Source organism: Mustelus asterias, chromosome 1, assembly GCF_964213995.1.
Source record: "Mustelus asterias chromosome 1, sMusAst1.hap1.1, whole genome shotgun sequence".
NCBI lineage: Eukaryota > Metazoa > Chordata > Chondrichthyes > Carcharhiniformes > Triakidae > Mustelus > Mustelus asterias.
This window is the reverse complement of record NC_135801.1, coordinates 102,965,337-102,980,182: the sequence shown is the minus strand read 5'-3', so window position 1 is coordinate 102,980,182 and position 14,846 is coordinate 102,965,337. Positions and strand designations below refer to the sequence as shown.

The following is a 14,846-nucleotide window of genomic DNA, read 5'->3' as shown; positions in this document are numbered from 1 at the left end:
TAATGGTGTTGAAGGCTGAGCTGTAGTTAATAAATAGGAGCCTGACATAGGTGTCTTTGTTATCTAGGTGTTCCAAGGTTGAGTGCAGGGTCCAGGAGATGGCATATTTTGTGGACCTGTTGCAGTGGTAGGTGAACTGTAGTGGATCCAGGCAATTTGGGGGACCGGAATTGATTTGTGCCATGACTGACCTTTTGAAGTACTTCATAATGATGGATGTCAGAGTCACCGGACGATAGTCATTAAGGCACGCTGACTGGCTTTGGTGCAGGGATGATGTTCCGAGGTCCCCACACATTCACCCCACAGCCTCTTAACTTACCTTGCTGGTGGCTGTCTTGGCCTGATCTGAAGGCTTCAGTTAGACAAGCAGCATATTGGAGAACTTTCTGTCTCCCCATCAGCTCGCCTGTCTAACTTGAAAAAGGACTGGTCCTCAGAGACATAGGGGCCTCTTGGATGGCGGACTGGGTGGTTGCCAAGGTGCTCTGCTGGTCAGCTGTCCAAAAATGTGTGTCCATGTGAAGTTCTTGCCATATCCCAGAAAGAAAAAACAGTAAAAACTGGGAAGTAGGAATATTGATCTGAGCTGTGTTTTTTCTCTATTGGGGTGCCAAATCTGCTTTGTGTACATTGAAACATTTTTGTGTGCTGGAGATTGTAAGGAATCAGTGTTGTTTTTGTAGTTTTGTTGTATTAGTTTTATTAGTTTTGGTTGCAGGAGAGCAATAACCGAACCCAGTACACACTGTGTTAAACAACAGTTCATTTATCCCAATGACAGGAGCAAACTGATAAAAAAGATGGGTTTGCAATTCTCCGATATGAATAAGGGGACTGGTTTTAGCTGTTTATGTGCCAGCACTGTGCCATGACTTTGCTGTTCCATGACCCAGCTTTTTAAGTACATCTCGAGTTTGGGTGTCTGATTTCTGATCCTGTTGCAAGAAATTTCTATATTGTTGGCTTTATAGCACTTTGGCCTGGTTTGTTGGGCACTTTTTCTCCCAGTTACTTAGTAAGCTTATTTTGAAGAATATATGGGCTGGAATTCTCCAATTTTGTACGACCCGCTACCGCTGCCAGCAAGAACGGTAAAATTGACGTTCAGCCAAATCTCCGTTCACAGCAGCGGGACCAGAGAATCCCGGCTGTGGACGAGGTTGGAGAATTCTGGCCATGAGCAGGATATAGCTACGATTGATCTGGAGTTGTTTCTTGGTGGTCAGTAAGGGGCGAGGTGAGCACTCGTGACGGAAATCATGTATTTTTGTCTTGACTTTTGTTTGATGACTACTTTGAAAAACTCAACTAATTTGAGTTTAAGTTTTACCCATTGAAATACTTAAACATGATGAGATACAATTCTTAACTGCTAGCCTATTTCTATTGGGTCCAATTCAAGCAATATTCATCTTATAGACTTATAGTCCTCTTCAGAACCAGTTAGCAATACACAAGCTTACGTGCTTGTACTTAGGCTGCCAATCCTCGAGTCTCCAGAACACTTAGTGAACATTTAGATGGAAGCAATGCTTTTTACATGAAGCCTATCTTGATGCAGTGTTTATAAATCTTGTCGGAGGGATAGAACGAAGAGTCTCTGACACTGTATAGAGCTTTAAAAAAAATGGCTTTATTAAACATGTATGAGGGAGAGCAGTCAAAGCTGTAATTCCAGCTTGTTTCCGAGCTGCTCTGTTAATCATGGGTTCTTACACGTACTTATACTTCTTCGCGTTACAATGTGTTACGTGCGAGATGTTGATTCGGTCATCATCTTGTTACTTTAAACTTGTTAAAGTTCTCTTTTTATCACATTGTGCTGCTCCATTATCCTGTGTGCTTTTATCTTGTATTGTTCTTTTGCACATATCCTGTCTACCTTGTTGTAATATCAAAGCACTGCTGGTACCTTCCAGCATGCTAATTTCAACTCTATGTCAATTGCCACCATCTCCCTGATACTTGATTAGTTTTCTGGAGGCCTCTCTAGACATTGTGGGGTCATGATAAGTGGTATTGATTCTTTATTGTTGCTGTAATCTCCGAAGGGTATCACCTGGGTTGTGACTGTCTAGTGCTGTCTGGGACATAGTTATTTGTAATTTGTCATGTGTCTACATGACAAAGTTTGGATATTACAGCCAGGCTGCCTGTTTGACCCTTTCTGTTTTTTCCTATCTTGCTGCAACCCAAGCTCTCTGGGAACCCTACTATACTTGTTATTCTGATCTATCTGGTAACAGAGTTTGGGACGGACTCCAGAGCAGAATTTTCAAAGTATGGACAGATTTTGTACTTGATTTAGTTTGTATTTGGCTGACTTCCATTCTGAATTTGAGAAGCTAGCTTTTAGAAACTGTGAATTTGTGCAAAAGATGCAAATGAGTGATTCTGGACAATAGTTGGCAGTTGGAAAATCCTTTGAGATGGGCGATTCAAAAGTCTCGGAGAAGCCAAAAAGGTCTTTGACAATCTTAAAAGAGAGAGATTAATATTCTGGAAAGAGGAAGGAAAAGCGTGAATTTCCTTTTTCTCTTCCAAGTGCTGGCTCAGGTGAGAAAACTGGTGTGAGGCTCACCAACTGCACAGCTGGCTTTTCTCACCATATTGTCCAGTGCTTGGAAAAGAAACTGGAGATGTGTCCCATGCCAATTTGCTGGTGGATGGGAGCTGAAAAAGCTGGCAACATCAGGTTTCCAGAGATTAGGGTGTCTTTTTTAAATGGCGCCCTGATCTCCAGTTTTTTTAAAAAAAGAGGAACCCCCTCCCCAAGCACACTGGGAAACCCCATCCCCCATGGAGCTCCGCAGAGGATCTTGGCACTGCCCCCTGGGGAATGCGGATGCAAAATTGCAGCCTGTGTGTGTTTAGAGGGTGAGCCTTATTCTTTGATTTATGGGATGGAGTTTACAATATTGCCGGCAGTGTCAAGGGATCAAGGTTCAGACTCAGCTGGTCCAATGGCCTACCTGGATGTCCTCTCTGCCTGATTGGAAGCCAAGACTAACTGCTTGGTGAGAAAGCCAACAAGGAGAAATAACATATGGGTTGGACTTAAAACTCCACAGCTTGAATGAAATCTGGATATTTGGGTTTCCCATCAGAAACTCCAGTCCCTTCTCTCCTGCTGAGATAACTGCCCCTGTAAAGTTTGAGCTCATGATCTTTTTGCTTTTTTGTCTGCTGAATTTTGGCAAATGATCATCTTCAATGCAATTTCAAATGTATAATATATATCACCAACGCATCATGTGCTTCTTCATTATTTTGTAACCTGTTTAGATCATAGAAGATCATAGAAACCCTACAGTGCAGAAGGAGGCCATTTGGCCCATCGAGTCTGCACCGACCACAATCCCACCCAGGCCCTACCCCCACATATTTACCCGCTAATCCCTCTAACCTACGCATCTCAGGACTCTAAGGGGCAATTTTTAACCTGGCCAATCAACCTAACCTGCACATCTTTGGACTGTGGGAGGAAACCGGAGCACCCGGAGGAAACCCACGCAGACACGAGGAGAATGTGCAAACTCCACACAGACAGTGACCCAAGCCGGGAATCGAACCCAGGTCCCTGGAGCTGTGAAGCAGCAGTGCTAACCACTGTGCTACCGTGCCGCCGTTTGTTTCTCATTAAAACCTAAGCTGAGATCCTATCTGATGCTCTCGCTGAGACGCAGAGGGTGCATCCATTACCTGGCAACAATTACCAAGCAACTCTTATTAAAAGCTTACCTAGATCTTGGGTAATGTTAGATCACTTTTAAAAATACGGTTCAAACTTACCCAATAGTCTCGACCTCTTTAAGATAGGAGAGCTGGTATTGTACATGTTCAGAAAAGTTAGAACTTTCTTAAAAATGAAACATTCACCTTTAAGAGATCGCAGTGATGGATTGTGGCAGTTCTTGGGGATATTCTATTGCTGACCATGTGCCAGGACCCTCAGAGTAGTTTCATTCAAAATTATTCAATGAATATTGTACATATAATGTATAAGCAACTATAAATAATGGTAATGTACTTTGTTTAACCTCCTACAAGTGCTAGACAGTGCAAAGAGAGCAAGTGGAACACTTTTAACTTCCTAGATAACCTGTACCCAAATATTTACAGCAGCTTTCTAAATATTTATGGGGTGTCGGTGTTCTAAATGATGCATATGTTGTCTTACTGTAACAAGCTGGTTATAAAATATTGTAAGAAGTTTAACAACACCAGGTTAAAGTCCAACAGGTTTATTTGGTAGCAAAAGCCACAAGCTTTCGGAGCCTTAAGCCTCTTCCTCAGGTGAGTGCTTAAGGCTCTGAAAGCTTGTGGCTTTTGCTACCAAATAAACCTGTTGGACTTTAACCTGGTGTTGTGAGACTTCTTACTGTGTTTACCCCAGTCCAACGCCGGCATCTCCACATTATAAAATATTGCCAGTGTAAAATGGGTCCTGCTCTTCCCAGTTTCTTTTCCGACTAGCTTGATGTGTCTTTGTACTGTTAGACTGGATAATTAAAAATGAAATGGAAAAATCAATTTTTCAGCTTCACAGCGGAATCTGAACGCGAGAAACAAGAATGGATTGAAGCTATGCAAGGATCGATAGCAGAAAGCCTTTCAGATTATGAAGTGGCAGAGAAGATCTGGTTCAACGAATCGAACAGAAATTGTGCAGATTGCCGCGCACCAGACCCTGAATGGGCATCCATCAATCTAGGTGTTGTCATCTGCAAGAAATGTGCAGGTAATGAAAGGGGACAAAAGGCAACATCACAAAGCATAGTGTCTTCTTTTGTACTGTTGAAGGTATTTCGCTTTGTAATCATTAGTAACGCTGGAGTACATCTTGTTCTGTAACCTTGCATCAACACTATTTGTGCAATGCATTGCTGTAACCTTGGCACAAAATCCTGGATAAACAGCGTAAATTGAGTCTCTGGCAAAATAATGATGGTTGATTTGGGGAACTCCCCAGGAAATTTCTGGCGGTTGTCTTTAAGGTACAACTGCTAAAGGTAGGTTTACCATCAGTAATATCAGCACATCTGGGCGGCATTGACTGAACCAGTGCAAAAAGGCCGAGACTTTTAGCCACTAGGTACATCGGAAAACGCTTGTCTTCTTTCCTGTAATCCTTTACACTGCTTCAAGATTCAATTCACCGGATCAGGCTTCGACTGCAAAACTGGGCACACCCCAGGTTGAAATTGAGAGATTCCACCGGTTGAACAAATTATGCAAATTCTCATAGGCATTTTTGTAAAGATTTCTCGCATCAAAAATTATTTAAATGAGCATGAGCTGACTAGTGCGCACGAATGGAACTATTAAGTGGTTTGGTGTGGATTGCTTCAACTTTTTCTGAAGTGATTTTTTTCTTTTTTTAATCACTAATCATCGGACATTTGCCTTTTCTGATCAATCCATTTTCAACTGTTTTAATAAAACTGACCCAGGTCACTGCTTTGAAAAACACCAAGGAATGATGGACAGGAAGATAAATGATCACTTCCTCTTATGTTGTGTGATTATACTGGATCATGGAAGAGTTTAAGTTTGTGATTATGTAAATGATCTTTATTGGAAACCTGAGCAGTGACCTGTCTGGCTCTTTTGGGCAGCCAAAGTAACATCTCCACCTTAGAACGAATGTCATGCTGTTGAGTCTTTTGCCTAGATTTTGACCATCAAGCCCCCAGGCAATTTTGGTCTTTATGATTACCCTTTTCATTGACTGATATTTTTCTCTTCTAATAAGTTATTCCTCATTTTCATCAGTCATAGAACAAAGTAAAGTACAGCACAAGAACAAACCCTTCGGCCCTCCAAGCCTGTGCCGATCATGATGCCCTAACTAAACTAAAAAAAAACCTTCTGCCCTTACTCGGTCCATATCCCTCTATTCCCTCCCTATTCATGTACCCATCCAGATGCCTCTTAAATGTTGCTAATGTGCCTGCTTCCACCACCACCTCTGGCAGCACGTTCCAGGCACCCGCCACTCTGCGTGAAAAACTTGCCCCGCACATCTCCCTTAAACTTTCCCCCTCTCACCTTGAACCTGTGCCCCCTTGTAATTGACACTTGCACCCTGGGAAAAAGCCTCTGACTATCCACCCTGTCTATACCTCTCATAATTTTGTAGACCTTTACCAGGTCTCCCCTCAGCCTCCGTCTTCCATTGAAAACAATCCCAGCTTATTCAACCGCTCTTCATAGCTAACACCCTCAAGACCAGGCAACATCCTGGTGAACCTTTGTAATCTCTCCAAAGCTTCTACGTCCTTCTGGTAGTGTGGTGACCAGAACTGCACGCAATACTCCAAATGTGGCCGAACCAATGCTTTATATAGCTACAACATGATTTCCCAACTCTTGTACTCAATGCCCTGGCTGATGAAGCAAGCATGCCATATGGCCACCCATATTGCCACTTTTAGGGAACTGTGGACCTGCACGCCCAGATCCCTCTGGATGTTAATGTTCCCAAGGGTTGTGCCATTTACAATATATTTCACACCTAAATTTGATCCTCTCAAATGCATCACCTCACATTTGTCTGGATTAAACTTTATGTGCCATTTCTGTGCCCAAGTCTCCAATCTATCTATATCCTGTTGTATCCTCTGACAATCTCCAGCACTATCAGCAACTCCACCAATCTTCATAGAATCATAGAATCCTACAGTGCAGAAAGAGGCCATTCAGCCCATCGAGTCTGCACCAACCGCAATCCCACCCAGGCCCTATCCACATATCCCTACATATTTACCCACTAACCCCTCTAACCTATGCATCCCGGGACACTAAGGGGCAATTTAGAATGGCCAATCAACCTAGCCTGCACATCTTTGGACTGTGGGAGGAAACCGGAGCACCCGGAGGAAACCCACGCAGACACAGGGAGAATGTGCAAACTCCACACAGACAGCGACCCGAGCCGGGTTTCGAACCCAGGTCCCTGGAGCTGTGAAGCAGCAGTGCTAACCACTGTGCTACCGTGCCGCCCAACTTGTCGTCCGCAAACTTACTAATCAGACCACCCACATTTTCCTCCAGATCATTTATATATACGACAAAGAACAGTGGTCCCAGCACTGATCTCTGCAGAATACCACTAGCTACAGATCTCCATTCTGTAAAACACCCTTTCACCGCTACTCTCTGTCTTCTATAACCAAGATGTGGAGATGCCGGCGTTGGACTGGGGTGAACACAGTAAGAGTTTTAACAACACCAGGTTTGCAGATTTCCACTCCATCTGACGAAGGAGCAGCGCTCCGAAAGCTAATGGTATTTGCTACCAAATAAACCTGTTGGACTTTAACCTGGTGTTGTTAAAACTCTTATTCTATAACCAAGTCAGTTCTGTGTCCATCTGGCCAGCCCACCCCGAATCCCATGTGATTTTAGTTTTTGTACCAGTCTGTGGGACCTTATCAAACGCCTTACTAAAGTCCATATAAACTACATTCACAGGCCTTCCCTCATCAATTATCTTTGTCACCTCTTCAGAAAACTCAATCAAGTTGGTGAGAATAACCTTCCCCGTCCAAAACCATGCTGCCAGTCACTAACTAGTCCATTTTCTTACAAGGCATATATCCTGTCCCTCAGTATCTTCTCCGAAAGCTTCCCCACAACTGACGTCAGGCTCACCGGCCTATAATTTCCTGGATTATCCCTGTTTCTGAAACAAAGGAACAACATTGGCTATTCTCCAGTCCTCTGGAACCTCACCTGTGATCAAAGAGGATGTGAAGATGTACGTTATGGCCCCAACTATTTCTCCCCTTGTCTCCCACAGTAACCTGGGATAGATCCCATCCCGCCCTGGGGACCTGTCTTCCTTCATGCAATTTAGGATACCCAATACTTCCTCCTTCGATATATTGACATTCTCCAGAGCATTCACACACCTATCCCTGACCTCAACATCCGTCATCTCCTTCTCTTGGTGAATACTGATACAATGTATTCATTAAGGATCTCACCCACTCCCTGTGGCTTCATGTGTTCCATTGTCCTTGAGTAAATTTACTCTTCCCCTTTCTACCTTGTTGCTCCTAATATATGTATAAAAAGGCTTGGGATTCTCCTTGATCCTGTTTGCTGAAGACACTTCATGGCCCCTTTTAGCCCTTCTAATTCCACGTTTAAGTTCCTTCCTACTTGCACTATACTCCGAAAGGGCTTTGTCAGTTTTTAGATGCCTAGACCTATCGTACGCTTCCTTTTTCTTTTTGACTAAGCTTACAATTTCCCTTGTCATCCATGGTTCCCAAATCCTGCCATTTCTGTCCTTCATTTTTGCAGGGACATGTCTGTCCTGCATTTCAATCAACTGGCCTTTACAAGTTTCCCACATGCTAGATGTGGATTTGCTCTGAAATAGCTGCTCCCAATGCATGTTCCCCAGTTGCTATCTAACTTGGATGTAATTGGCCCTCACCCAATTAAGCACCCTCATCCGAGGGCCACACTTGTCCTTATCCATGACTACCCAAAATCTTATGGAATTAGGACTTCTTTGCCCAAAATGCTTCCCCACTGAAATATCGATCACCTGGCCTGGCTCATTCCTCAATACCAAGTCCAACATGGCCCCCTCCCTGGTTGGATTGTCAACATACTGTACCAAAATGCCCTCCTGGACAAATGTAACCAATTGCTCTCCATCCGAGCCCCTGACTGTAAGGGAGTCCAAGTCAATATGGGGGAAGTTAAAGTCACCCACCACAACTTACCCTGCTTTTTTCACACCTTTTCAGTATCTGACTACACAACTGTTCCTCTGTCTCCTACGGGCTGTTGGGAGGTCTATAGTACACTCCCAACATTGTGACTTCACCCTTCCTATTCCTGAGCTCCACCCATAATGCCTCACTACAAGATCCCTCCAATGTGTCCTCCTCTAACACAGCTGTGATCTGCTCCCTAATCAGCAATGCAGCTCCCCCACCCCTTTTTGTTTCCCCTTCTGTCCCGACAAAAACAACAATATCCCAGAATGTTAAGTTGCCTGTCCTGTCCTACTTTAACCATGTATAAAAACATTTTTTCCAACCTTTTGATATTTCTTTCCAATCATATTCTGCCTAAAGCAATGACATCACCACATCGTAGCAACACAAAACTCGGAGATACAACCATTGTGCCAATGATTTGGTATCTAGCAAACATATATAAAATACACACAAAAAAATCAAATTTACCATATTCATCAACTTGCTGCCAATTGCTTTTATCACCCCTACCACAAACTGACTGACTGCCGCACAATTCTGGACATAACGGTAGATTTTTTAACAAAAGTAGAAAATTTAACTTGATTTGTTAGTTGAATGAAAATCTTTTGAGAAAGCTCATTGAGTATTTAGTGACTTTTTTTTAACCTGAGCAGTTTGGTATTTCCTAACCAAAGTCATTATATCACAGAATCCCTACAATGCTGAAGGAGACCATTTGGCCCATCGAACCTGCACAAGCAACAATCCCACCGAGGCCCTATCCCCGGAATCCCACATATTTACCCTGCTAATCCCTGTGACACTAAGAGATAATTTAGCATGGCAAATCAAACTAACCTGCACATTTTTGGAGGGTGGGAGGAAACTGGAGCACTCGGAGAAAACCCATGCAGACCCGGGAAGAATGTTCAAACTCCAAACAGACAGTCGCTCGAGGTCAGAATTGAACCCGGGACTGTGGTGCTGTGAAGCAGTAGTGCTTACTATGCTGCCCCATGTTTTAAAATTGGCTGGAATTTTATCTTGAAAGGTCAAAAATGTCAGTTTTTTTAACTTAGAAGTTGAAAGATAATTGCGCTGGCAAAAAAGGTGAGGAAATTGAAATTTAAGATGTCTCTTTAAATAAGCAAATCAGCAATCTTCTAACTTGGACCAATTTTAATGACAATAAAGAGTTGTCATTATGAATTATGAATGCTGAAATCTAATACCAAGTAATTGAGTAAATATAGATTTTTAAGTTTTTGTTAATCTAAACAAATATTAATGACACATATTTGTGCTTAAATAAAATCAGGTCAGCATCGATCATTGGGATCAAATATTTCCAAAATTCGTAGTCTGAAGTTGGATACCAGTATTTGGAGTAATGAACTTGTTGAGGTAAGAAACCACCCTGTACTAATCACTGAAACTTTACAAAATAACTTTATATAGTTGAATAGAAGTATGTGTTTTTTAAAAAATAAACTGCACTTTGACCAATTAGTCCACCTACTTCAGTTCAATTTAATTCTACTTTCCTCTCCTTAGAATATCCCACGATCCCTTCTTTGATCAGAAACAGGCATAGTTTTCCCTTGGCCTGTACATATTGTTTGTTTCAGTAGCCTCGAGCTAATTTATGTACAATTAAAACAAATAGAAATATACTCGGGATTTTGAGACCATCAAATACCAAATGGTTACGAGTCCTCGCAAACATAAGGCTTCCTCATATCAGGTTCATACTGCCCCAAATATTTTCCTTGAGAAAATCCAGGAAATGCCACAACTGAGATGGAGAGGATCAGCCATAATCATATTGAATGATGGAGCAGACTCAAAGGGCTGAATGGCCTACTCTTTTCTACGTTTCTATGATACTGTGCTTAGTTTGTGAGTGGTGTCCCACCATCGATTCATCTGCAAAGGCCAATCTGGACAAACCCTCTTCATGGCAGGTGCTGCCTCATGTCAAACAGAATGGGGATGAGTTGCTTCCTCTTTAAGTGGGTTGTTTCTCGTCACCTAGCCTGATAGAATAGCCTGAGAGATGCTCCACCACCTCTTTTGTAAACTCAATTAGATTTTAAGGTGTGTGGCAAAGTGCCACAACCTGGGGATTCAGGATTTTCCCTGTGTATAATATCATGGCACCAAGTCAAACATGGGCAAAGAAAACTCCTGCTGATTACTGTGTACTGCCCTTCCTCAGTTGATGAACCACTACTCCTCCATTTTGAACACCACTCAAATGGAGCACTAAGCGAGAGTGGGGGACTTCAATGACCATCACCGAAGCTGCTCAGTATTAGCATTATTGATTTAGCCAGCCGAGCTACAATACAGGACTACAAACATGCTAAATAATGGACGTAGCACGATTTAGAGAGAGCTAAGTGATCACAACAAATAGATCAGATTAAAGCTGTGCAATCCTGCCACATTCAATTTTGAGTTTGCAACAAATGGGAGGTGGAGGCTCCACAAATATCCCCATTCTCATTGGTGGGGGAGCCCAGCATTTTGATGCAAAAACCAGGTTGAATCTTTTGCAACCGCCTTCAGTCAAAAGTATAGAATGAATGTCGATCTTGGCATCCTCCTGAGTTTCACAGATGCCAATGATATGATTCATCAACAAAGGCTGAGTTCTGTCAGAGCCACTTGGCTCCAAACCTCATAACAGGCTTGGTCCAATCATGGACAAAAGAGCTGAGTTCCAGGAGTGAAACAAGAGTGATTTCAAAGCAACATTTAGCCTTGAAGGATCCCTTTTGCATCAAGGATTCCTAGAAAAATGGAAGTCACTGGGAATCAGGGAAAACTCTTCACTGGGATCTTGATCAATTGGGCCAGTGGGCTGACGAATGGCAGATGGAGTTTAATTTAGATAAATGCGAGGTGAAGCATTTTGGTAGATTGAACCAGGGCAGGACTTACTCAGTCAATGGTAGGGCGTTGGGGAGAGTTACAGAACAAAGAGATCTAGGGGTACATGTTCATAGCTCCTTGAAAGTGGAGTCACAGGTGGACAGAGTGGTGAAGAAGGCATTCAGCATGCTTGGTTTCATCGGTCAGAACATTGAATACAGGAGTTGGGACATCTTGTTGAAGTTGTACAAGACATTGGTAAGGCCAGACTTGGGATACTGTGTATAATTCTGGTCCCCTATTATAGAAAGGATATTATTAAACTAGAAAGAGTTCAGAAAAGATTTACTAGGATGCTACTGGGACTTGATGGTTTGAGTTATAAGGAAATAGATTGGGACTTTTTTCTCTGGAGCGTAGGAGGCTGAGGGGTGAACTTATAGAGGTCTATAAAATAATGAGGGGCACAGATCAGCTAGATAGTCAATATCTTTTCCCAAAGGTAGGGGAATCTAAAACTAGAGGGCACAATTTAAGGTGAGAGGGGAGAGATACCAAAGTGTTCAGAGGGGCAGTTTTTTCACACAGAGGGTGGTGAGTGTCTGGAACAAGCGGTCAGAGGTAGTAGTAGAGACGGGTACAATTTTGTCTTTTAGAAAGCATTTCGACAGTCTCATAGGTAAGATGGGTATAGAGGGATATGGGCCAAATGCGGGCAATTGGGATTAGCTCAGGGTTTAAAAAAAAGGGCGGCATGAATAAATTGGGCTGAAGGGCCTGTTTCCATGCTGTAAACCTCTATGACTCTATGGCTATCATTATTTCTAGTCAAATGAAAGGTTGTTGTTGCTGCTGGCAAATTGTCTCAAACCTGCACATTGTTTCAGGAGTTCCTCAGGATAGGGACCTAAACCCAACCATCTTCAGCTGCTTCCCACTACCATGAGATCAAAGTGGGGATGTTTTCTGATGATAGCTCAGTGTGCACTTTGTAACTCATACTGAAACAGTGTGTGTCCACATGCAGCAAGACCTGGGGAATATTTGGGTTTGGGCTGATAAGTGACATGTAACATTTGTGCCAGACAATGACCATCTTCAACAAAAGACAATTAATCATCTCCCCTTAACATTCAAAGGCATTACCATTGCTGAATCCCTCACTATCAGTGTCTTGTGAATTACCATTGACCAGAAACTTAACTAAACCAGCCACATAAAGACTCTGGACACAACAGTAGTTCAGAGACTGGGTATTCTGTGGTGAGTAGCTTACGTCCTGACTCCCCAAAGCCTGTCCACTATGTGCAAGGCACACCAGGGATATGGTGTAATTGAATGCTCTCCACTTGCGTGGATGAGTGCAGTTCTAATAACTTCCAGAAGCTCAACACCATCCAGGACCAATATATCAGCACCACCTTAAACATTCACTCCCTCCTGCACCAACATGTGGTGACAGCAGTGTGCATCATCTACAAGATATGGCGACATGTTCCAACCCTGTGACCCAAACCCTTACACAAAAAGGGAACACCACCACCCACAAGTTCTGCTCTAAGCCACAAGCATTCTTACTGGAACAATATCACCATTCCTCCATGTCGCTGAGTCAAAATCCTGCAACTCCCTTCCTAACAGCACCGTGGGTCCACCTACACCACATGGACTGCAGTAGTTCAAGAAGGCAGTTCACTACCATCTTCTCAAGGGCAGTTAGGGATAGGCAGTAAATTCAGCCTTTGTTGGTGCCTGCATCCCTTGAATGAAATAAGAACAAAACAAAAAAGAGACAATGCAATAGAAGCTGTACACATCTAAAGAATGACTGCACATTTCATGCTGATCTGCCAGTGGGACTTACCACAGCACGAGATGACAGAATGGCTGAAACCAGTATGACATTTACCTAAATCTTTTTATGTTTTTAGCAGCTATGGCACTTTGAACATTTTCCCCTTATTGTTTCTCTCCCTAAGTTAGATTATGTCACTTCAATTTTTCTCCAATTTTTATCGTATACTTACTCTCTTCCTGAAAAAATTCTGCCATCGTTCCATATTTAAGGCTTTATATGTGTGCACTCCTGGTTTTTGAATACAAACAACAGAAACAACAGTTCAATTATTACCAACAACAGTTCGTGATTATAAAGCTCTTCTAATGTAGCAGAAAGTTCCAAGGTGCTTCACAGGAAAATAAGCAAACCAGATCTGACACTAGGCCACAAAGGAGATTGTAGAACCAACAGCCCAAAACTCAGTCAAGGAGGTGGATTTTAAAAAGAATGTCTTAAAAATGGAGAGCAGAGAGGTTTAGGGAGAGAATTCCAGAGTTTGGGGCCCAGGCAGCTGAACGCTCAGCTGTCCTTAGCGGTGCAATTAATATCAAGGATGTTCAAGATGTCACCTGATGAAGGGGCAGCGCTCCGAAAGCTCGTGCTACCAAATAAACCTGTTAGACTTTAACCTGGTGTTGTGAGACAACTTAAGATGTCCTATTTCAAGGAGTGTTGTCGGACTGAAGGTGATTGTAGCAATAGAGAGGGGCAGTGCCATGGTGGGAGTTGAAGACAAGTGTGAGAATTATGAAATAGAGGCATTACTTAACTTTTGGAGCTAATGTCAACAAACAGAGGAGATGGGCAAAGGGCTTTGGTGTGAGTCAGGATATGGGCAGCAGCATTTAGGATGGCCTGTAGTTTACAGAGGTTGAACATGGGAGGTTGGCCGTAAGAGCATTAGAATAATCAAGTCTAGAGGCAATAAAATGCATGGATTAGGGTTTCAACAGCATATGAGCTGAGGCAGGGGCATAATTGTATGAGGTTAAATAGTGGAAATAGGTAGTCTTACTGATATTACTTACCATCTTCATCTTTTTGCAGATTTCTATTACATCACTTCTTTTCTCCTGGGCAGAAGTCCAACTTTGTCTCTAACCTTTCCCAGCAACAGAGAATGCAGCTGAGCCATCTTGCTTTAATGCTGTACCCTGTAAAGGTCAATAACATTCTTCCAGTAGTTGGCCGACTAATGTGTTTTATAATTATATTAACTCTTTGAGTATTTTACCTCCTGTGTTAATCTAAACCACTGCAGCTTGAAGCAGTTGATGAGGATACCGCTTCCCCAAATGTACTCGTGCATTCGCCAATCTATGTAAATGTACACCTGGACCTTGCTCGAGTGTCTTGGTCACTGATAATGAAGTAATTTTCATTTTATTGCCTACGAGAAG

General features: G+C 42.6%; 1 protein-coding gene across 3 annotated transcripts in view; it reads left to right on the top strand.

Annotated features, from left to right (window-relative positions):
• The window catches only part of arap2 (ArfGAP with RhoGAP domain, ankyrin repeat and PH domain 2), a 361,519-nt gene that overhangs the window by 188,035 nt on the left and 158,638 nt on the right, over positions 1-14,846 (top strand). For all 3 annotated transcript variants that reach the window (XR_013498288.1, XM_078215698.1, XM_078215708.1), the window contains 2 exons: positions 4,545-4,744; positions 10,048-10,133. Coding sequence is in view for 2 of the 3 variants with exons in the window: in XM_078215698.1 (XP_078071824.1) it covers positions 4,545-4,744; positions 10,048-10,133 (286 nt within the window). In the remaining variant the exon portion in view is untranslated. The remainder of the gene's footprint in view (positions 1-4,544; positions 4,745-10,047; positions 10,134-14,846) is intronic.